Source organism: Diprion similis, chromosome 13 (genome assembly GCF_021155765.1).
Source record: "Diprion similis isolate iyDipSimi1 chromosome 13, iyDipSimi1.1, whole genome shotgun sequence".
NCBI classification, from domain to species: Eukaryota; Metazoa; Arthropoda; class Insecta; order Hymenoptera; family Diprionidae; genus Diprion; species Diprion similis.
Genome location: NC_060117.1, coordinates 7,861,513 through 7,887,010, shown reverse-complemented (window position 1 = coordinate 7,887,010; position 25,498 = coordinate 7,861,513). Strand labels below are relative to the sequence as shown.

General features: G+C 33.0%; 1 protein-coding gene across 15 annotated transcripts in view; it reads right to left on the bottom strand.

The window, feature by feature from the left end:
• Window positions 1–25,498, bottom strand: part of LOC124414131 (glucose transporter type 1) — a 72,092-nt gene that overhangs the window by 27,999 nt on the left and 18,595 nt on the right. For 9 of the 15 annotated variants that reach the window (XM_046895059.1, XM_046895062.1, XM_046895067.1 and 6 more), the window contains exons 1-2: window positions 8,775–8,996; window positions 1,575–2,049 (exon numbers count right to left, since the gene is read on the bottom strand). In XM_046895059.1, the coding sequence (XP_046751015.1) occupies window positions 1,575–2,041 (467 nt within the window). In that variant the 5' untranslated portion in view covers window positions 2,042–2,049; window positions 8,775–8,996. Of the gene's footprint in view, window positions 1–1,574; window positions 2,050–8,774; window positions 8,997–25,498 lie in introns of those variants that run through there. The other 6 variants (XM_046895071.1, XM_046895073.1, XM_046895074.1 and 3 more) reach the window with 3 other exon arrangements.

Genomic DNA, 25,498 nt, shown 5'->3' with positions numbered 1-25,498 from the left:
TGTATCTTATTGATTTTTTTTTTTTTTTCTTCATTAGAAAATAAAAATGTAACATGTATATCGTATTTCATTTCTGTCCAATCATATCATACAAATTGATTAGAAAGGATCTTTTCTCTTTCAACAAAAAAGTATTAACGTAATTTGCAACTTCATTGTTTATTCTGTTATTACGAAATACTGCAGAAATAATTTGCATCTCATGTATAACCTCGATTACACAAATCAGAAATATATTTTTTATTTTACGTAAGCTCTCGATTACAATTTACAAATGTAATTTCTATTTATCAACCCCTTGAATTACAAATCGCAATTTGTAATTCAACTGATTACAATTCAGCCCATGCAGACCGTTTCATGATGACAATTGATGTTCAAGTAGTGGATAGGAAGATATAAGTATAAGGGTTGTTTTCATTTTGAAGTTTTTCAAATTTTGACGTAGCTGCCATCCAAATTCGTTCGATATAAATATATAAAAATCTCGTCCAAAGTACAAATCTTTATCTCAACCCTTGAGCTGTGTAGATTGTCATTTAAAATATGGACGTTTTTACTACAATTTTAATAAAGTATATTTCGTTATAGGATCAATCGTTTGCAAAGAAATCTATCACTGCGAGAAATCATTGATCATTGATTCTCATATTTAACAAAAATATCAGCTGATACGAAATTAAAATTAGACTTTATGCGACCCCTTATAAATTTTTGCAAATAGTTTGTCCCACGATCAAATATTTGTAAACTAAAATTTACTAAAAAATTTTTATATTTCAAGCGACAAACATGCGACAGGCTTCAGAGTTGAGATAAAATTCTGTGCGTTCAACAGGGTGACAACAAATTTTTGGGAAAAAAGTTCCATGACTTTTCCAGGTTTTCCCCGAACCTAAGACCTAGTTTTCCTGAAATTCCCCAGTTCTAGTAAGTTACTAAAACCTAAATCGTTCAGCTTATCAACTCTATATTCGGTTCAAATTCAATTGTAATCGAAGAAAAATATAACGTAAAAAACCGTCAGTTCAAGCCAATTCGTTTTCTCAAAGTAAAACAGGAAACTTGCTGACTCTAAAAATCATTACTGAATCACACGATAAAAAACTGATAAAACCAGTTTCTTCCATGACCAAATAAAAAATCCCCTGACATTTCCAGGTGTATGGCCACCCAGTTTCTAAGAGATTTCTATACCGTGTGTCCATGAGGAAAGTTACCGTCTAATTAAGCATCCGACGCAACGCCAGTAGCGACTATCAGGAAAAATATCCCTAGGAGCCCACAGCTACCGGTTGGCTCCTAGGGACATTTTCTACTTAATCAGGCGTCAACTCTCGGCCAATAAAATTCGAACGACTTAAAGTGTGTACTTTCCTCACGGACACACGGCATATCTATTTCAAACAAATGAGGATGTCCTGCTCAACGAATCTCGGAAAATTCCAAATCAAGGACCAAGTCAGTGTCGGTAACAGGTACAGGTTATAGGTATACAGGTACACAGGTAGATGGCGGTGCAGTGGCGTAAACGGATTTAGCAAGATGATTCGTTCGCGGTACGCGTGACGTACCTTACAAGCAACTCCCTAAGAGTGGCTTCATCGTCCTCTTGTATTTCTTCCTGCGTCTCATTACTGAAGGAGCCGCGGTTGAAACGATCGCGTGGTGACCTGCCGCTAGGGCGCTCTGCGATCTGACCTGCACCGTATTGGTAATGGGGTGAGACGTAGCGAGCAGTTCGACCCCTCGTCAGCTTGAGGGTGGCAGCCGCGTCGAGTGCGGCGCCTGGTCCAGACTCCCCGTAACACCCTCGCACCGCATATTGCTTCTCCACCCTGGACGTATAATCGAGGACTCCCCTATCCCCTCCCGCGCCGTTCCTCCTATGACCACCCTCGCTCCCTTCTTCCGATCTGTCTAATTCATGACCCCCGGAAAGGCCTGATATCTCCTCGTAGAGACACTCCGAGTCCGGTTCGGGAGACACTGTCGCGGTCCACAACTGACTTATTGGGTTGGGGCCGCGTGAATCGGCCATCGTTTATGCTAGTCAACAATATTTAATAAGAGAAATACTCAGACCCCTGATTTTTTGCATACCCTCCCCAATTTTTCCGATTTTACATTTCTCTATTTTATAAGTAGGTATTCAGATTTTAAACGTATTCGTAAACAACCATGCAAATTCAAACTACTCGATAGGTTATGTAGTAGTTCTACCTTTACCGACCGAGCAAACTCACTCCTTGTAATCCTATTTTGAATAAATAAATGAATCTTTTATCTATAAAATTATTGTTATTCCTAATTTTTGTTTAACTATCTCAATATTGTAAAGTAAAGTATCCCAGCTATGGACTTTTTGGTTTTTGAATTGTGGAAATAATAACACCACATATTTTTTGATAATTTTCGGTGTATGAGTAACTTTCTTGTATTCCGTAACGAAAGAGCGATGCACTGTCGAAATTTGAAACATTTCCTTTAATTTTTTCATTCAATGGTGAGTTTGCTCGGTCGGTAAGGGTAGGACTGCTACGCAACCTTAAATTCCATACGCAATAATCATGCCACAAAGTAGTTGTAAAATATGATTGTTAAGTGTCGATCGGAAGCATAGATATATTCAAATTACAAAAGTGTGAAACGGATGGTTTGAATAAATACGAAAATAAATGCGAAAGGATGCGGTCATTCAGGGAAGCTATATCTACAGACTGGCAGATTTTCGGGTGAGGATGAAAAAGTATAGATAGATCCAGAAATATAAGCGTCAAAATATGATTTTCAAAGATGTGAAAATCTGAAAGAACGAAATCTAGAAAGGTCAGAGAGAGCTGAATTCGAACGCTTCTGTTTCGGTTTGTTGTTGCTATTGTTATTTATTCTGACAATACTGTACATCGGATTTTTATACTTTACCGTCAAACATTTTGTCATTTCTATATTTCACCTTCCTACATTACAAAATTGTGTAAAATAGATTCTGCAGTTTGAAAAATTATCTAAAATTTCAAGAATTCAAAATCAACATTAGAACCCTTTTACTTTCAATCTTTCGACATTCTTACAAAATTTTGTCAACAAGTAAACAGTTGCAATAATCGAATATGCAAGAATGTAAATTGCAGAAAAGTTAAAATGCAAAATTAGGTAAAGCATAAAAACCAGAATATAGATCACAATTCTGAAGATTCTATATTTTGAGTTTGTGTAAATTTATATACCTTTCTATGGTTTGAAATCCTATGAATTGGATTCTCGGCTCATTGGAAATTCTATATTTTTACCCTTCTATCCTGTCAATATTCTGCGTTTTTTTTTTTAGCCTGATTTTCCGAAGAATAAGGTTACGTGATAAAATATTGCTCTCGAAAGCTACAATTTTACAATTTACTCTATTTATTACTGAAAAAGGGATCGATCATTGCGAAAATTTTCACAAATTCATGACAAATTCGCATTGAATTAACGCCACAGCAGAAATTAAACGTAATACTTTATTCCTTTCATTTTGTATTCGTGGTAAAATAATTCAAAACTCGGGAAGATAAAATCCTGGCTTATTTTGTATTTTTTCAAAATTTTACTGTCAGGTTTTTAAACTGTTCTATAGCAATATTACTTATTCGTTTAACACGAACGATTCAGATCGTTACACATAGAATCATTATGTCAGTCTTTTTATGTTTTTCAATGCCGATTCCGTAGAATATTTCTAACACCTGTTAATCATACGCGTTAATTACTTGGGTTTGAGTCAACTTTTTTTTATATTTTTGATCCAAGTGCTGCAAACTTCGTAAGAAGTTTTTTGCATCCTCGTGCAAGACAAATTTTTTCAATAAATCATGTCAATCAATCAAACGAATCAATTTTCCTCATCAACAATATTTGGTCTTCAAACATGGAGACAAAAAATTACAATGAAAAAATTTGTTTCTCAAATTCGACGATAAATTGAAAGAGACCTGTTTTTTGCCAAAATCTGGATTTCCTTAGTTTCCTCGTTAGTTTCCAAATCTTGATCATCGAGGTCAGAAGACCGAATAAGTTGTGGTTGCAATCGGATAATCGTATAATTTATCGCAGTAACAAGTTATTTCTTGTAATATTTTCACGATAACACAAAGTTGCTAACGTACTGCGAAATAAACACAACCATGTATCAGACGACAGTCTAGTGAAATGCACTATTTTAAGTAAAAAGTGGTGAAATAACGAAGGTTGACAAAGTTAAACCAAAGTCGAGTTTTATTATGAAAATGATAACATCTAAGGATGAAGAAGAAGCTAATCAAAAGACGAAAATTCAGACGCTTCGAGATGAGATTTTCACACCTAAAATGAAGGAATAAATATCATCTTCTAAATATAGTCTGAAAAAATTTCAAATCGTTTTTATGATTCTTAGAGAATTTTCGCGAAGAATTTCAGCAGAGTTTAAAAATCAGTCTATAAATCCATTCCGGAGTTGTTTAAAAACCTCTCGAAATTTACGTAGGTGACGAGTTTTTCATAAGAAACAAAGTCCTTTTCTTCAGAGTTTAGAATTTTTTAAATTAAATAGTAACAGTAAGTTTGCGAAAAAATTTTGGTCAAAAGTCCTCTCGCATTAATAGCTTTTAAACAAAATTAGAGAATCAAAAAAACTGATCAATCAAAATAGCGTAACAAAAATGTTACAAATAGGGTTCTGGTAATAATTTTTCACAGGGATTCGACAGTCTTCATCAACAAATAATTCAAGCGCTTTACAGTTCCATTAATTAATTCGCAGAAGTAAATAAAAATCGTCAATAATTTCACTTCTCCAGTTTTATTAGCCGCCATATCGTTGGTTCATTTTAGGTTTCAATACTGACGAGTGAAGTTTTGCTCGAAAATCGACCAACTGCGTTAGTCCATTAACAATGATTGCCCGATGTGTAAACCGTGGACAATTTAGCAAACACGTTTCCCTAAAAAAATATACACGAACCTTCGAGCACTATATGTGATGTAGTTGTTAAGCACTCGAATGGATCGATCCACCCTCTCTACATTATACAACGTTACAAACACACAAGCGGATAGTATAAATGGTTTCGAGTATAAAATAAATTGAGCGTTACACAAATACCATGCAACTGACTAAAAAGAAAAAAAAATACGTTGAGATTAAATCAAGCCAATTGAAATGTTTGCTGCACTAAACGTGAGAATAAACATCAGAGATTCAAATTTCGACACGCTTGAAAGAGGGGTTAATCACTCATCGATTTGATGTATGTACATCTGATTTCAAGATTACAAAGATTTCAGAAAATTTTTAAACATTTCAAAGGATAGTCAAAAGTTTTCAAAGATTTCAATCAATTTCAAAAAATTTCAATAGATTTTAACGATTTCAGAGGGTGCCAAACAAATTTCAAGAAATTTTTGAAAATTTCAAAGGATAGTAAAGGGCTTTAAAGATTCCAAAAGATTTCAAGAGATTACAGATGATTTCAATGAATATTAAAAGATTTCAACAATTTCAAAAGATTCCAGAAGATTTCGAGAAATTTTTCAAAATTTCAAACGATAGTAAAAGGTTTCAAAGAATTCAAAAGATTTCAAAGATTTCAACGATTTTCGAGGATTTCAAAAATTTCAGAGGATTTCGAGAAATTTCTCAAAAATTTCAAAGTATAGTAAAAGGTTTCAACGAATTCAAAAGATTTCAGTGGATTTAAAAATATTTCAAAGATTTCAACGATTCTCGAGGATTTAAAAAGATTTCAAGAAATTCCTGAAGATTTCAGAGGATGGTAAAAAGTTTCAAAGAATTCAAAGGATTTCAAAAGATTGCTGATGATTTCAGTGGATTTCAAAAGACTTCAAAAATTTCAGAGAATTTCAAGAGATTGTATTTGTGATTTCAGTGGATATTAAAAGATTTCAAAGGATATCAGAAGATTTCAAGAAATTTCTCAAGATTTCAAAGGATATCAGAAGATTTCAAGAAATTTCTCAAGATTTCAAAGGATAGTAAACGGTTTCAAAGAATTCAAAAGATTTCAAAAGAGGTTTCATAGATTTCAACGATTTTAGAGGGTTTCAAGCAGATGATTTCAGTGGATTTCAAAAGATTTCGAAGATTTCAACTATTTTAGAGGATTTCAAAAGATTTCAAGTCAAATTCCTGAAGATTTCAAAGGATAATAAAAGGTTTCAAGGATTTCAAGAGATTTCACATGATTTCCGTAAATTTCAAAATGTTTGAAAGATTTCAAAATATTTCAACCAATTTCAAAAGATTTTAAGAGATTGAAGATGATGTCAAGGATTTCAACGATTTCAAGAAATTTCTCAAGATTTCAAAGGATAGTCGAAGGTTTCAAAGATTTCACAAGATTTCCGGAAAAGTGTAAACCAGATTTCACGAGTGAATAAATATATACCTATAAATATAACTTAAAAATTATTTGTTGGTCAGGTTACGCGTAAAGTCGTGATTAAAAAAATTGGAAATATATTTCTACAATATCCTGAAAAAAAAATTAGGAATCAAAAATGCAATCTAACCGTAAAATTTTTTTCTTTAAAGCTGTTTTCGCATAATGTTGTTCAACAACTTTGCGTGCAGACTAATTATTATGTAATTGCTGTGTTTATTATCACACTTGAAGTACATTTTAATGGCAATATGTGGATTTGTAAGTACAGGCACTTTAGATTCTTACTGATTTCGCAATATCACGAGTGTAAAAAAAAAAAAAAAAAAAAAATCGTCTGGCATTCCGACGGCGGCGACATTCGAATCGCAAGTATAATAACATCGTCGACAATAATCGTATATCCAATCATCCGAATGAAGATTATCTTTAGAATTGTTAGATTCGCAGTGATTAACAAGTCGTAAAGAATTTTTAACACAATGCCGAAGCCGACGTCTGTTCAAAATTCACTATTCATCGTGAATTTCGTTATTATTATCTTAATTTGATCGCGTAGATCCTATAGTCGAGATAAAATCTTCGCGTGACCAAAATTCTGCGTCTAAAAAAATCCTCGTTTCTCGTTTCATTCATTATAACAGCATTCGATGTACACACAAACGATGTTTATCAGAGCAATTGATATAGTTGTACGAAACGAAAAAAAAAACGCTAATCAGTTAAATAATTAATGTTTTTTTCTCTCTTAAATGCGAAGAAATGCTTGAGTTAGACGGATAATTATTTTATCGAATAAATTATACGCTTGGTAAATTGAACAAATCGTTTTTCTGTACATTTACAACTTCTGAACTATATTTCTTTCATTATATAATCACTTATAAAAATGCGATCAACGTAAGACTGATATCGATATTGTATATCATCAGCGAGTAGCACACATTATATGTAATAATGTATTTGCCACTTGTAAAGATGAGGCGACGATACAAAAAGAAAAGAAAAGAAAAAAATAACTCAAAAGCTAGACTCGTCACTCAACAAGCAAAATCGATCGTTGCTTCGAAGCTCTCGATCAAATTAAAAAGGTTAGATCGATGAAAAGCGATTCGATTTATGCAACATTAAATTCGTGATGCTGGATAGAAAAAATCGATCGATCGATCGTTACTAAAATAAAGGATGCAAAAAGGATGGACAATAAAATTGGTTCGATACGGTTTAGCCGTACAAATAAAAAATTTGTCAAATACTCGATGCATTATGTAAAGAAAATCCAGAATTCCAAAATGTATAGATGAAGTCGATTTTTCAAAAGTTGATACGATAAAAATAAGATTAATATTCAAATCTGACGAAAATTATGGGAATAAAAAATTTGACATCAAATGTTATTACAATAAGAAAACAATGCGATCGTATTATGTAAAATAATAATAGCGCTGTCAGCCACGATAAGAGAATAAGAAGATTTCCTTTTTGTGATCAATAAACTTATAATTAGCAATATTACATTGATATAAATCAATAAATAATAACAACTTACGGAAGCATATTAAACAGCTATACTACAAAATGCATAACAATTTACCAATCAAAGCATATAATAAATTATACATACTCGGTTAAATCGCGAAACGAGGTGTCAACGCGCATAATAATTATTATTAATGTTTTAATTATTGTATCACACATACGGTGTAAAAATTGCGGCTAACGATTAAAGCGGCATAAAACAGCGTCAAAGATGCATCAGGTGTACTCTTATACTGTGTAAACAAGGAATTATTGCAACAGCAGGAATAACAAAATGTCAAAATAAAGTTTCAACGCTAGTTAAAAAACTTATTATCAGAAACGTGTGTTTAAAAAAGGTAGCCATTTTTTTCTCTGATTTTCTCATTCCATGTTGACACGTTTTAATCATAAAACTCGTTTACATACGATAATTAATTAACAATTGGTATTAAATCAATGAATTTGAGTTTTTACATAATATTTAAAAAATTCTAATCAATCAAAAACTCTTGTTATTATTATTATTATATTAACCAACAGCAAGAGAATTTGTTAACAAACTAAAACCCTATATTGCAGGTACACAAAAAAAAATGAAACAATGATAGTTTAATTTTTGTTTAGTTAAAAGTACAAAATAAAAATATGACATATATTCGTATAATTGTTATTTATTTCTCTGCTTTGTGAAATTATTTTGCATTATATCATTTTATATGTTTAATTTTTTTTTTTTTTTTTTTCTCTACTATATTGCAAGCCTGATGCATCCCGATTAAATAAACGTCCATAATTTTCATAGGCAAAAAAAAAAAACGTTTTAACGCTTACCTGCAAACTGCTCAAAGCCATCGTGCTCAACGATGGTTATTAGCCCGTTGAGTTTCGTGTCCTGCGGTGGCAAGGGCGGATTTTTTTACCCAGGGCGAGGAGAAAGCCCGAGTTGAAACGTTGAGGGAGAGAGAGAGAAAGAGAGAGAGAGAATCAGGCAACGCGTTCCCCGTTTCACGTCGTTTTAGTTGAGACTGCCCGCAGTTATCATCGCTGTAAACAGAAAAAAAAGGGTTAAAGAGTTTTTCATCTTACGTGAAAAAAGTTGATATTCTCAGGGAAACTCTCGGTTGAATCGGGAAATCCTTTTTTTTTTTTTTTATTCGTAAAGATTTTTTCAACTTTTTGAATAATTCAAAAGTGAAGAGAAATTTTAAGACCAGTTTGTTGGTCTGGTTTTTGGTAATTTTTGCTCCGAAAACTTTTATCTGCTTCATTTTTTCAAAATTTAATTATGGTAATCGGTAATTGTAATTGTAATTGTAATTCGTAATTTGAGGTGAAGTGCGTTACAAATGATATTTTTATTTTACAGCTAATGTGAAACAAATTACCGTTTTAGTTTATGATGAGAGTAATAAATCAGAATACGAATTAGAATTGTATTTATCAATTAAGGTTGAATGAAATATCAACTAAATCTGTAATAAGTAATAGATTTCGTTTTAGTTACAATTCTTGCAAGTAATTGAAATATATTTTATTGATTCAATTACGGTTTTAAAATGTCAATCAATAATTTTATCTGATTCGATTGCAGTTTTGTGATTTCTCTCTTATTTCATTGCAATGAGATGAAATATTTAAATACAATTCATACTTAATTTCGTCGAAAAATCACAAGATAAAAGATAATTTTTATTTCATGTTCTTCTGATGAAAAAAATATGAATATTACATTCATCCAACTTTAATAACAAATAACAAATCTTATCTAATCATCGTCTAAATCACAAGTTATATATTAATGATTGTAATTTGTATTTAACTAATTAAAAGTCAAATAATTACTGAAAATAATTTCTCTTAAACGACGATAATTCTGAATGAAAAAAAAAAAAAAAAAATTTCAACTAATCAAAACTGTATTAACTGTCCCACAGTTGATAAAATTGAAATTATTTATCCAATAAATGTGAAAACATTTATAAATTTTCTGTAAAGAAAAAAAAAAAAAAAAAAAAACGTGGAACTTTCAAGAGAGATTTGTTTCTACATTACATTTTACGACATAGAAACCGTGTACGGAATTGATTAATCGGAGCCACTAGAGCATGACTGAATGTTGTTGTTTCACAAGCAAAATGACATTTCTCTCATCTAATTACGCACGAAATTTGTCTACGATTGACCATCTATGTCTCAATAATAATTGATATAGATTATCGGTCTTGTAACTCCATTCGGCACTTCAGTCACAAGCGTGCTCATCACGTGCGTGATGTAATTTATTGATTAGGCCCAACTCGGAGCACACGTTTTAAAAAAATGATGATTTTATTATTCTTTATTATTTTTGCGTCGCGATTTTTTATCTCACTTATTTATCGTTATTATTATTATTATTATTATTATTATTATTATTATTATTCTCTCTTCGTTCGTAATTCGATAAACTAAATGATATTCTTGGATATAAATAAACATTTTTTCTTTTATAAGTTATTTTATTATTATACCTACAACGTTATAGATTACAAGAACAATAATACTCGATTATAAATAATTTATTAATTGAAATCTTAACAACGAGCCTATTTTCCAATTTTCAAGACTAACCATTCGATTAAAAGACAAAACATTTTGTCGATTTCAAAGGGTAGCGTCATTTGTGCGGGCGGTAACTGCAATACCGACGCAATACCAATCGCGACTGTCAAAAAATGTCCCTAGGAGTCCACTGTTAGCTGTGGGCTCCTAGGGACATTTTATGCTCGATCGAAATACAATTCATGAACATATTATTTGGGAATGCATAAACTAATTGTCAGTTTTGTTGAAACTGTACAGTGAAATTAAAAACCGGGCCATTTCGGTTAATCATAAATCAATCGGCTTGGCTTATATCAGCGCTTTTTTACGATTTACGTAATTGATTTCGGAAAATTAACTAACTGAAAATGTTTTTAATTTTAAAACGCATGTTTCCTGCAATTTTCTATAATCTGATGATCGTAATATATGTTTTTGTTACATGAATCGTTGCGACGTCAGATGCGATTAGTTGTAATTAGAAAATCGGAGATATTATATTGGAGCCTATACATAAGTATTAGGAAACGTGAGGATAACGTTCACGTTATAATTATAATCACTGTCGTATTTAAGTGGCGTTTCAAATTCCAATCCCAACTAAACGACCTGTCGACGATTTTCCGCTATCGACATGATATTCCTGCCGAATTTAAAGCTTGTAATCTTCTCTACATAAAAAACACTCAAAGTCCTTCTGATATATGTTCGCTTATAACTCCAGAATTACTGAACCGATTTCGATTCTTTTTTTTCCATGGAAAGCTACACTTCCTGACCAGATTTTAGACTATTTTCGTAACAACCAGATAAATGGTTATGGATATACAGACGAGGATCACGCACTTGAATAGAGGTTAGGATAGGTTAGGTTTTAGATTAAGTTAGGTTATGTTGGTCAGGAAGGATATCACCAGTTTTCGTTTAAATGTTTTTAAACTATAACTAAGATAGTTTTATCTGAATAGAATTAGTAATCTTAAAACTTGTAATCTTCTCTACATAAACAACACTCAAAGTCCTTCTGATATTTGTTCGCTTATAACTCCAGAATTACTGAACCGATTTCGATTCTTTTTTTTTTTCCATGGAAAGCTACACTTCCTGACCAGATTTTAGACTATTTTCGTAACAACCAGATAAATGGTTATGGATATACAGACGAGGATCACGCACTTTAATAGAGGTTAGGATAGGTTAGGTTTTAGGTTAAGTTAGGTTATGTCTATGTGTAAATGTTTTTAAACTATAAGTAAGACAGTTTTATCTGAATAGAATTTGCGATTTGTTACATTAAATTTGTACATGCGAGTAAAGCTGCGAAAAAAAAAAGAAATTCAAATTCAAATTCAAATATTCAGTGATATTTGAACCTGTTTAATGCTTTGGCTGTATAAAGTTAGAGTCGACTAGTCGCGTTGACGACGAGAAAACAGACGTAATTCGTTTTATCTGCAACCCATGATCCGCGTCCGGACTTTAAATTTGGGCGTACAAACATAACGCCGTTGGGGTGTTTTCCCAGCGTTCTCGGCCACGCCTTATCACATACAGAATTTCGTATGGCACAGTTTTATATTCCCACATATTACAGCATTCGTCGTTGCTTTTTATAGCTGGAAAGAAAATTCTTGCATAAAAGTTGAACATATTACACTCGCTGTTTTATAACCCCTTACTAAGAGAAAAAAAGAAGATTCTACCACCGAGTGTTGACGAATAAATATTTTGTCGATTATATCGCATGAAATAGATAAAGAAAACCAAAAGTGTTGCTTTCACGATACAATTTTTTTTTTTTTTTTTTTTTTTTTTGGAAGCTTACTCAATATACGATATTAAAATGTATTTCTTGAATACAATTAGGTTATACAAGAGTTTTTAGGTTTGTTTCCAATTTTCGCCACCAAAATACATGACAAAAAGTTATCAGAAAATGAAGAAAAGTTATCAGAAAATGAAGAAAAGTTTTCCAAAAATAAAATTTCCATTTGATTAACGCGTAAGAAAAAGGTTTTCCGAAAATCAAAAAAAGTTTCCAAGAATGAAAAACAGTTTTCGGGAAAGTTAAAAAAAAGTTTTTCAAAAACGAATAAAGTTTCCAAGAATGAAAAACAGTTTTCAGAAAATGAAGAAAAGTTTTCCAAGAATGAAAAACAGATTTCAGAAAGTTGAAAAAGTTTTCCAAAAACGGATAAAGTTTTCCAAAAATGAAAAACAGTTTTCAGAAAATGTAAAAAAGTTTTCCAAGAATGAAAAACAGTTTTCAGGAAAGTTGAAAAAAAAAACGATTTTTAGAAAATTAAAAAAAAATTTCGGAATGAAAAACTTTTTTTTTTTTTTTTTTATTCAAGTTATTCTAAGAATCTAAGATCTCTTCTAATATAATTCTATTTCTGTGACAATAAGACTGTACAGTCGAGAAAAATACTAATTTGATTTTGAGCGTGGGATTTTAGTTTTCATTCCCACCTTGAACAAAATATTCTGTCAACAGCTCGTAATCTCCTGATTTGGTTAATCTGACCAGATTTTTCTTTATCAACGTCGGTCGTTGTTTGACATAAGCTACGCCGGCTTATCGCTGAAAATGCCTAGATTATTACATCCGTTATACTTGTCGCAATACGTGTAGTAAAGTAATATCATGCAAGACGAATTAGTGTTCATCATTAGTCTGTATGTATGGGGCGTTCCATGACAACTGAGCGTATGAAGTTTGACCTTACTTCTTTTAATTTTTTCACTAATTTTTTACACGATCCTTATTGGGATGGGCTGAATGCTTGATGATTTTTGAAAATTCCTTTCTCGCACGATTTCCAAAATGCGAATATTTTTAATCAGACATTTTACGCTGATCAGGTTATTTTTAACAGCAGGCTACTACTTACGATAATATTTCCAATCTCGAAATTGAATATGAACGAAGTTTAAGACTCTAAAATCAAAAAATGCGCTACAAGGAAAAACCTTTTTTAGTAGGGACAATAATAGAAATTAATGAAAATAAATGGTGAACATTGTTTATTGGTATTTAAACTTTGTAAGAAATTTTGTTTCAATTTATTTTTACAAAAATTACTATATAAAAATTCACGTGATCCATGATACTGAAATTTATAAAAATAATTCAGGTGTAAAATTTATGACGTAAAACGCATACTTTTTTTTTAACTGCCATAAATTGCTAAATTTTTCAAAATTCAGGCTTGACGTACTATAACTACAACTTTATTTCACAAGAATTTTTTTGAATTTTGCAGATCGATCAACATTTACTAGAGATATGCGATGCCGACCGTGGAGCAACTTTTTTTTTCTTAGTGTTGTGGATCACGTGATTTTTTATGTAGTAATTTTTGTAAAAATAAAGTGAAATAAATTTTCTTACAAAGTTTAAATACCAATAAATAATGTTCACCATTTATTTTTATTAATTTCTATTATTGTCCCTACTAAAAAAGGTTTTTTCTTGTAGCGAATTTTTAAGTAAAATAAAAAGCATCGAACACGAGGGTTTACTAACCTCTCACTAATGTTACAATTTGCTTGTATTATTAGTTAAATACTTTTTGTATTCTTTCACAGAACTGATGATGGCCCGCCATGCACGGCCAAAATGTCTTAATAATAAAATTATTGATGATGATAATTGACGGAAACGGACAAAAAAAAAATGGCAAAAAGAAAGAAACTTATAGCCATTAACCCTTTAAAGCATACATTTTTCCTTGCAGTCAAATTCCTTGAAACTGGTTATATAATATTTCTCGAGGTCGGTGATTCCAAAAAACTGTAAAATTTTCAAAATTCAAAATGGCGGATCTAATATGAGCGAACAGGATCAATTTTTACATGTTCACTTCGCCATATTGGATCCGCTATCTTGAATTTTGCAATTCTGACGTCACATTCGTTTTCAGCGGCCCCGAAAGCCCCGGAGTAACAATTTTCAAGCGAATCGGATCAATTTTCGTATTCTCAGTCCGCCATATTGGATCTGCTATTTCGGACTTTGAAATTTTGACGTTGGATTCGTTTTCACTGACCCGAGAAACCCAAGATTATCAAGTTCCACTTTTCTAGTCCCTATAACCTTTCCACAATTACATTTATTCTGTAAAAACAGGCATTTCGACATTTTGTTTATTTATAGCGCTCACTGTATTCGCGGAATCATCGAAATCCCTCTTAAAACATCAACATTGACATTTTATGAAACAATCTATTTAAACAAAAATTTAATCTACTTCTCGATAAGTTCTTATCAAGCAGGATCAACCTGTATCAAATCCGGAATATTTTTAATTCCTAGACCTATTTTGACTGGACTAAATGGTAGGATATACGAATAAATACATCTCTCTGGTCAATGGGTGATGCGATAAATAATTTTGACGTACGAAGTACGAAGACGATTGACAATAAGTATCAGATACCTATGGAATCGAAAAAAGAATGGAAAATTTTTGTCAAGCGATAATTCTTTCATTGAATATTTTTATTTATTGTTATAACTTTTATAACGCCAGTCGTAGTGTAGGATAAGTTTATGATATTCATTATTTTCGTTTTTATTTTAGCCATCAAGTAAGATCCCATTCATTAGAATTAACGAAAAATTTCTTTCGCCGTATTAGTAATCGATAATTATTAGGCAACCTTAAAACTAACTTTTCTCATTAGTAGGAAGAAAAGTAAACAAAAATGTTACACAAACTTTTTCATTAGTATTTGTTCAAAAACGCATCAATCTCTCTCGATTTTTATTTAAAACATCACCTATCAAGTGCGAAAAAAATTCAAAGCTGATAATCAATTATAAAAATCTTGAAAGATTCAAAATTCATTTACTTCAAGTGTATCTCAATTTATGCGTCAGAATATTTTCCAGCAGGGATAATAAATAATCGTACACATTCGTAATTTGCACACGTTTATACACGCATAGTAAATAAGTCTGAATCGAATTCGTAGAATCACGTTAATAACAACGTACCCATCGCCACTAGGTATAATTTTTTTTTCTTTTTTCCTTATATTCTTTGTCTATTTTATCTCTAATAATTCCCAGAAATGTTGTTACACGGAATATTCCACGTATTTTTTTATGTACAAATGACTAAGTAAATCGTGTGTTGTAAATACTGCATGCGATATACTTCGAACAACTACACAATAAGTATTTTTCGCGATGTCTCAGTCCTACCTTTACCGACCGAGCGAACTCAGCCGTTTTCTTCGTATATTAAAAAGAGAGCTATGCACCGTCAAATTTTCAAACCAATACATTCGTTTGTTTATTTAATATCTAATAGGAAGAAAACGTACGAGTTTGCTCGGTCGGTAAAGGTAGGACTGTGACGTCGCTTTAATTTAATTTATACGTACAGGCGACTCAATCGTGCAGCTGCAGTGCGGGTAGACGATTAAAACTAATCGTAAGATCGCATGAGTTGCAAGTCTTAACTGCATATGACATACAAAACACAATAATAAACACAAGTTTTCAATTCTTCTTCTCGTTTTTAATTGGACCATATTAGCGTAATTTTATACCGCAAGACCCTTCGCTGGGAAAAGAATTTGTTTACTTTTAACAAACGTATATTCAGATATCGGGAAATAAATGTTTCGTTATCGCTATCAAGGTTGAGTTGAGCCAAATAACGATCGATAGAAATGTGTTAATAGTCAAATAGTTAATAGAATCACTATTTCATAAATTGTTAGTGCAGTCGATTCGAGTGCAAGTTTAAAACGATTAACAAACAAATTTTTAGCATAAAAAATTTCTATTGCTATCGAGTTTAGAGCGATTTTGGGTTGAAAACCAAACCATCGATTTCCGTAATTTTTGTTTACCGATATGGTTCTCAAGTTGTTTAGAAAGTTAGAAAAAAACGAAGAAAGGTTAAAAATTTGTCAAATATTATCTTCGAGAAGGATTTTTCACCAAAGATTATGAATCACAAATTTCTATTATAGCTTGTATCAATCAAACTAAACGGAAAAACGATATTTCAAACTCTCTAATGGATTGAATAGCATTAGTAACCCGCTAACTATGATTTAGATCATTGTTAACAATAGACAAACGTTACTCTTCTGACATGAAATAAAAGAAAAGTCTCACAGCTGCACACTACAATAACTAGACACCGTTTCGCTGTGAACATTGTCTAATGCAAGTTCGAATACGATAATGCGATTTCTCCAAAGTTCAACGTACCTGGCCTCTTTTAGTTTAAACACAACTTCAAGCCTTACGTTACTAATTTCTATCGCCATGTAATGAAATACTGCTCCGATAATATTGAACCGGATATTTCCGCTCTGATTACAACTTTGTAAACTTTAATTTCCTAAACTATTTTCTGTATTTTTAATGTTTTTTAATAACGGTTTGGGGTTCCAAAATGAAGAAGATTAAAAAAAGAAACGAAGTCTATTCAAAAACCTTCAATTAATCCAGACGCGAAGTATCTCTGATTAGATATGTAATGGTTCAATTAACTCCAATTTACTACCTCGAACATAAAAGGAATTACAACAATAGCGGTTTACGAATTATTTACACACAACAATAACACAACTTACTTCTTGTACGTCGATGTATCTATCAGTCCTTCCAACGTTCAACCTCAAGTCTATATTATATTACAACGATGCGAAACGATATCCGCAGAATCAGGATTGCAGAGAAAACGAGCAATCGCAAACGACAGCCGCGAACAAGTGTCTCCGGATTGTAAAAGAGGCTTCACTAAGCGGTTTAAAAACTTGTCACTTATCGATAACCGATCATTCTAATCACCATGCGTGTACGAGTAACCCCAAATCATTCGGAGACGCCCAAAACTCGTTAATCCGGCCAAAATTCGACTATTTTCCCCGAAAAGCACTCCCGATTTCGGTGAAAGTAAACACCAAGCGTATCTTTAATCCCAGATGTTACTCGGCGCTGCGTTACGTTGGAATTCCAACATGTTCGACCGGCGCTACGGTAACTGCTGGACTGGTTCAACTTACACTTGCTCCACGGGAAATTCTCTCCCCCCTCCCTTCCTCTCTCTCTCTCTCTCTCTCTCTCTCTCTCTCTCTCTCTCTCTCTCTCGCTCTCTCTCTCTTGCACTGTCTACTCTCTACTCCCGTCATTCAAATGCCGGCAGGATTTGGTGGAGAGGGGGGGGGAGGGTCTTCGATTAGTCGGCTGGCCTCTGAAGTGTAAAGTCACAAATGTCACCAAAGACATACTTAATTTGTTTCCTTTTCCACAAATAAGCAGCTACGAGACGATGTGACGCCATTAATGAGCTCGGTTATCTACACTGGAAGTCCCGAAACCGAAATCAGACTCATGATAGTCTCGGAATAATTTGTGGCTTCTTCATGCTCTGATTATTTTTTCCAGTATCGGATCACTTGCACAGTAGAATTTGTTTTGTCATGCGGTTTACTTGAACGACTGCAGCAGGTTACGAGGTTGAAGGGAATTAATTAGGGCGTTATTTTAAGGAAAGACAACGATTTTCAATATTGTAAATATGTGAAAGACGTTTTTGGTGAAGCAGTGATTCGATTTGGATTTTTACAAAATTTTTTTAACGGTGATGAGAAAACCTACATTTTGGAAGAAACAACCAGATTTTGTACAGTCGTTTTCAGCTTTCGATGTTACGACGTATTCAACGATGTTATAAAGTTAGTTACCTTATCGTAACGAAATATTTGGGGAAAGCACTATTTTCTTAATTTTATAACGATTTTGAAGGAACTAAGATTCTAAAATATGAGTGTGTTTTGTTTCGTTTGGGTTTACTGAATCTCAAACAATTCTAAAATCGCGAAACAAAGGTTTTTTCTCAGCATAAATCGTTACGATAACGATTCTAACTTCAATATGTGAGCATTTTAGAACAGACCCAATTACCGCTCGACAGTTTGAATTGAACGTCACGCTTCGGATAATTAAAACAGGACTGGAAACGTTTGTTTAAACACTGAACAAAGTTTTCAGTTTTTGTTAATAAGCACTCTTCAAATATTTTTATTTTTTTACAAAACAAACGAAAACACAGTTCCGAGTAGAAACGGTGTAACCGGATAATATAGTATATTGTAATGTTTTAAATAACGATTGAATATGAAATAAAATAAACTATTACAGAAAAACACAGAGAATAGTTGAAGATGGTTTGTAAAAAAACAGACTATTCATTTATTTATAGTTATCGACGAGACACACAATAACATTTATAATAGAACAGAAGATTAATTGAAAAACAAACTTGATATGATAGTTTGAATTGAACGAGAATAAACAGTACAACGTATATACGGTAAACATAAAATTTAATTCAAACTTGTTAGAAATACATATTCAAATATTCGCGGCTGACGCTATTTTGTGATATTATTAATCAATGCTGAGGGGTTCATAAAACTATAGTCTTTCACTTCCGTTTCCGCCTTTTTGTTCTCTCCGGCAATTATATTCTTCAACAACGTGTGCCTTATAACAAATATATATTTTTATATCCAAGTATCAATGTACAATCTGCTCTTTTAAACCCACTTGCGCCAACAAAACTTCTCATAAAAGAGAATAGAAAAGAACGAAACTGAGGATATAGAATTGTTATTGCTAAAACGTACGTGAAAACATCGAGCTGTTCGGAGAAGTTTTATAGAGACATTGGAAAGAGCTCAAATGTAAATACTTGAAAACACGTGTGTTTGTCGTTTTGTTAAATCACGTGATTTTTATATCTACAATTTTCAGCGTCGCAGTGTATTTGGTTTTCGGTTTATTACCTGACTATGATTCATTTCTTTCACACCTCACAGAGTCTTCTTCACACACTTCAAAATCGAACTATCGCCTTCGGGTGCTAATCCGTTCAGACTTTCTATCCTAGATATTTACTGCGAATCTATACATCGTCAGAATCTGTGTGTGAGTTTCCTTCCTATTTCTTCCGATTGTGGTCACTTGTTCCATGTTTTCCGGAAACTATTGCGATAATATGATGTTGGAGTAACAATAAGTTGATGTTAGAGTCTTATTAAAGTGAGAAACTGCAGTACACTAAGCAAACAGATTTATCTTTGCGACAAGTATAATCACACCAAGTGTAGTTACTAAACGTACAATATTAATCCCGTCATTTCAACAATATTCAACGTAACGATAAACATTTTACTAGAATGTTCTGGCAACTGTAATAAATGAAATATTCCTCGGTGTATGTTTGAAATTATTGTACACTTAGATCATAACCTAAAAACGTGAAACTCATTTTCATGTTAATGTAAGCACTTATGTTAATTTACGTAATCAGTTTTGAATAATTTTCTCCTAGCATTTGACAGACAATGACCTCAATTCATATTCGCAAAATTTTTTTACCCCAAATCTAAAAAACCGTTTATTTTTTATATCGCTCTATCGAATTCGCAGTTTTTGATTAACCAGCCAATATTTTGAGTACCCTAAAATGCATTCAGTTTTCTTCGTGTCTAACTTATAAAAGTATGAAGAATTGGTAGATCTACGGTTTTGGTGTCGCAGATCTTCGCTTTCAAAAATCGAACGCTTTTGATCCAGTGAATTTGGGAACACGAGATTGTTCTAGAATCTTGAAGAGTACTCAATCAGATAACCGTCAAGTCTCCTGGCGCGTATAATCATCTGGAGAAACTGGTTTGTCTAGCCAGTAGCCTTTTAGTAATGAAAAAGATTTCTGAATTACTTTCGTCTCGTTTCACCTTCAAGTTTCTCTGTTACTCTGTTTTTTTCTTCTGATGTTTCCAGCTCACATAAGGCGTTACATAATGTTTCTAGAATATGGAACCAATGATTGCTGAGCATTATGTTGTGCTAAATTAATCGGTGTTCATTTGTCTTTTACGTTTTATGTGCCCATTTTTTCATTTTTTATCTTCTTTATTTCTAGTGTCTCTATGTCATATCTACAAAGGAATTTTCCTCCCCGTTTCTTTCTTTTTTCGTAGAATGAAAAATCGAGCAATTCGAATACCAACATTTAGACGAAAACTGATCGAGTAGATAAAAAAAAAGGGAAAAAATTAAACACAAACGGATCAACTCCGGCTAAACATGTGGATAAAAAAAAAAGTTACAATAATTTTGAAAATTTGTGTAACCAAAATTTGATGCGAAATTTGCCCAATTAATTGTGAAATTTGAATTAATTAACGCGAGCATGGCTCATTAGTCGGTGTGTGTATATAGATATATAGTCGCGTGCGCATCCGGTTAGCGATGGATTCTCCTGTCCCAGCATCATTCATTTACAAAACATTAACCTGGGCCCCTCCATTAGCAGGGCGAAAACCGATACGCGTCGCCCCGATACGCTCAATAGACTCACTCTTCGTGGGGGAAAAAGATAGAAGAAGCACGCAGGTCAACTTTATGCAACGAGGGAGGAAACGACACGATTCTTTCGAGAAGGCAAACTCTAACTGCCGAACCTGCAACCTAACCTAAAACTAACGAACCTGCAACCTCCTCCAAAACCCATAGCGGAATTTTTCATCGATAATAGCTGTCCTTATTAGGACGTTCCATCCCATGTTGATCGATCAATTTGACCTCTCACCATTTTAACGCTCGTTTCGGGAAATCACTTTTTAGTTTATACATAGAAGCTAATTTATAATGTAAAATGTAATGAAAATTCTATTCAATCAAAATAATCTTGCTTAGAGTTACGTGTATTTAAATGAAGATTTATAATATTGGATCTAACCTAGAACGTAATTTAACCTAAAGCTAACCTAACCTAACCTCTACCTGTAAGAGTTTAGTCAGCGTTTAAGTAATGTTTTGTGTCACACGTCATTGTGAGACTAGGTCAATGGTAGGGTGATTTTTTTGAAATAAATTAGTCGAAACTTGGGTTAGAATTATTTAAAATTGAAATTGAGTTTTCGGACTTACAAATTTATTGAAATTATTTTAAACTAGATGTTCGTAACTTAGTTAGAGTCGAGGTTAGAGTGTAGCTTCAAGAGCTACATTTTTTAAATGATTTTCAAGACTTGGGTTTCATTTCGGTTAAAATGGAAGCTTATTAAAAGTATTGCACATCCATCATGGATGTACATGATATGTCCCTTGGATGTAACTGTTCCGTGTGCGCGACACAATAGAATAAAGGATTTTGTGAACTACTAGGGGAAGAGTTATAATGAGATTTTTTTTAAATTGACTTTGTATGAGTTCACATTTGATCGCGAAATTTGTCCCGAAGCTCTGAGAAGTTAGTACAATGGGCGATATTGCTTTATGGCCTTGTTTACGGGCGACTGCAGGCCTTTCAGTATAGGTATGCGGTTAACGGTTCTTTTGCTGATTTTTGACATAGCATGTATGACTATTATAATATACATCTTATAGTGAAAAATTTGATTAATTCGGTTACGTCGAGTGTGGCATGGAATGCAACACATAAGTGTGTGATACCCTTGGGTTGCCTACCACTCAACGAAACAATTATTGATAATACAGACCTACCAAGTTATCGGTAGGTGACGCGTTTACCGATATTTGGTCTGTTTTACCGATAATTGTTCTCCTAAGTGGTCGGCAAGCCAACATCTTACATCTTATCTCGCAGACGTCCTGTATAGCCTGTTTGTGAGACCTGACCAAGCGGTGTATCTACGTACAGAAACAAAAAAAAAACAAAATCGGTGCAGTATTTCTGGAGTTTGAAAGACTTTGAGCCTTATGCATGTACAAAAGATGTTTCACTATCACCGAAGTTCTTTGAAATATTTTCAAAGTTGTCGTTTTTTTTTATCAATCATTTTAAGATTGGTTTCATGACGGAACCATTTAAATTTATTATGTTTTTAAGCATCGTAAGAAATTTCTAACTCACAAAAATCAATATCAAACATATCTTATCCGCGAAAAATATTATACTTCTTTCATAGCTAGCTTCCGTATTACACTAATTCTGCTGCAGTCGCAGTGTATTTATCATATATGCGTCAGCTCGTTTCGCGCGCCAAGAAACCGCAGACAGTATTTGCATGTGAACTGTGTTATGATGCAGTATATGCCGCATATGCTATGATTCTTTACGTCAATAACTGTGTGGGATTCGCGATAATTTATCATTCGCAATGTTGCAGACAGAGTTGCTACTGGACGTTTGTTTTGAATTAAACTTGTTGCGCTCATCTAACAACTAAAAAAAAAAAGTAGAAACGTTAATCGATGTAACGGTTACTTCAAAAAAATACTGCGAAAAACGTGATTGCAAAAATGAAAATCAAATATCAATTGTAAAACTTCTCAAGTTAGGAAAATGCAATTTATATGGAATATTTAAAAAAAAAATTTTATGAAAATGTTTCACAATAATTTAGTAGAAATCTCTTCTATTAGGGATTGGCCTGCAATTTTGGAACCGTATAATTGAAAATAGCCTATTCGAAACGAAGAAAAATTATCGCTTGAATAGACGTCGAAACAATTATATCCTCAGACCTTGACAAATTTTGAAAAAAAAAAAAAAAAAAAAAAAAAAACACCTCTACGTTGTCATATTATTATATATGTTTATTTATATTATTATATACACCATTCTCCGAAATTTGTATTTATTTTCGACAGTCACGAAATTTGCGACGTTCTTTTTCAAGTGTATAAAATGGCTCATATATTATTTTTGCATCATTTTCGTAGAAATTCAATGATATGCTCACAGTGTAATTTCACACCGGGAAGCTACGAACTCTGATTGCATCGAGAATCATGGCTAAAATCGGCGCTTAACGTAGTTAAAACATCACAAGATTTGTTATTGAATTTTCCTGATTCGTCGGGTTCAGTTTCTGTTTTCATCGAATTACAGTCGCTGATGAGGCCTACCGGAGTAGAAGATTCGACATGAAAGCAAACGTGTGATGAAAGGATTAATGCAAAGGGTGCACGTCGTGACAGCGATGATTGCTGTTCTCGCCAGTTGAGCTTCACCCATATAAAAAACGATCATTTTGTGTGATTAATAAGAGCCCATATCTGTGCGCGAAAAAATCAATCGAACTTGTTTATCAAATTCTACACCGAGAAACGTTTCTACCTGTTTTCTTTTTTCACTTTCATAAGCCAAAAATAAGGTTCTTACAAGTTCCTAACCTAAAAACTAGTTCTTCGATAAGTGGATGTTGGTGCAAGAATAAATTGACTTTCAGGACTTATTTAACTGAAAAAAATGAAGAATATCATAAAGAAATAGATTTGATGTTGCCATAACCAGAAAATGTAACATTTCCAACTAATATAATCATACTAAATAGTTACTTGTATCACATTTTCTCGTCATTCTAACCACAAAATTTGAACCGATATTCGATATACATTGTTCTAGAAAAATTTAGTATCTAATTATAATAAACAAAATGGCCTCAGAGATAGTACGTACTAATATGTATGGTGCGTTCTGGTTTATGCCTAGCAATTGTAGAAAATCATTTCTTCAAATCAAAGGAATTCTCTTCCGTTTACAACGGTGATTAATATGTTCATAATCAACGATGTAGGATGTAATGACGATATCGGCAGAGCAGCATTTCCGCATCGCTGAATGAAAATTGATATGCACGTTGTGTTCACAATATGACTGAAACGAGTATTAAAACGTATGTAACGTCAGTTTATCGCTGTTGTGTTTTAATATCACAATGGAATGCGTTTCGTATTATTACGTTATCTTGAAGAGAAGACTTTCCAGCTATCAAATTCGTCGCCTCGAGACTTATAGCTGACCTAATTTTTTCACCGATGATTGACAAACGATAGTGTAATCGTGACTAATTAAAAATGACACGAATAATCATTATCTCACAACTATTTTATACGAGGCTTGTAATTCTTAAGCTTCGATAAGCTCTTATTGTCGTCAGAGATTAGGTTAATCGAAGCAGCATGCGGGGGGGAGAACCGATCAAATGACTTCGACTGGATCACGAACGTCCGTCAAAAATCGCAAACTACGTCAGTGATGCTCAATTCCTGTTCACTGCATAACGTTTTTCTGCGATAGTTTGCATAGTAAAAGTCAAAAGTTTATTTACGTCTGGCCCAGAAAAAATTGAATAACTTGAAGATGTGTACTTGAAAAAAATTCAGCAGAAAATTGGAAAGGAATAATCTATTTTCCTTACATTTGCAAAACATTGATCTGCATGCAAATAGCGTGTGATACCGAATCTTTGCAAGTAAACCCCCAAGTATGTTGGGTTGCCTACCTCTCAGGAGAACAAATGTCGGTAAAACAGGGCTAACCAGTCACAATAACGTTAGTCAAATCAAGTCAAGTCGTATGATCACACTATATTATAAACAACATACGAAACAACTGTTTGGTCAAATCAACACAATTTGGCAGCAAGAGCAGTTGCAGCTAACTTGTGCGAACTTTAAACGCGCTACCTACCGATAACTCAGTAAGTCTGTATTACCGATATTGTTTCCCTCATTGGTAGGCAATGCAAAACTCTGTAACCGTTACTTGGAAAAACCTCGTATAATTATTATTATTATTACAAATTTCAAGATAAAAACTTACATATTTGTGACTTTCACATCAAGTTCAGAGGTTATCATATTCGACGGTAAATAAATTGCTTAACTGATGATATCAGTTGGGGTTGAAAAATCAAAAGAATTTGTGACTGCGCCTGGAAAAAAACTGATTGTAAACCAAATAGCGTAATATGAGTCTGCATAATGAATTTTTTTACGAGACTAGAACGTGAATGGAATACGCTACAATTGTGACGACTGACGAGCAGTGAAGCGTAACAATAATGCCACGAATAATAGTCGCTTCAGGGAACGGCATCTGCAGGTTGGTATAATTCATTTGCGCAGTGAATGTTTCGCCGAGAAAAGAGCTTTGCGCATCGTGCCTTGATTTCTATTT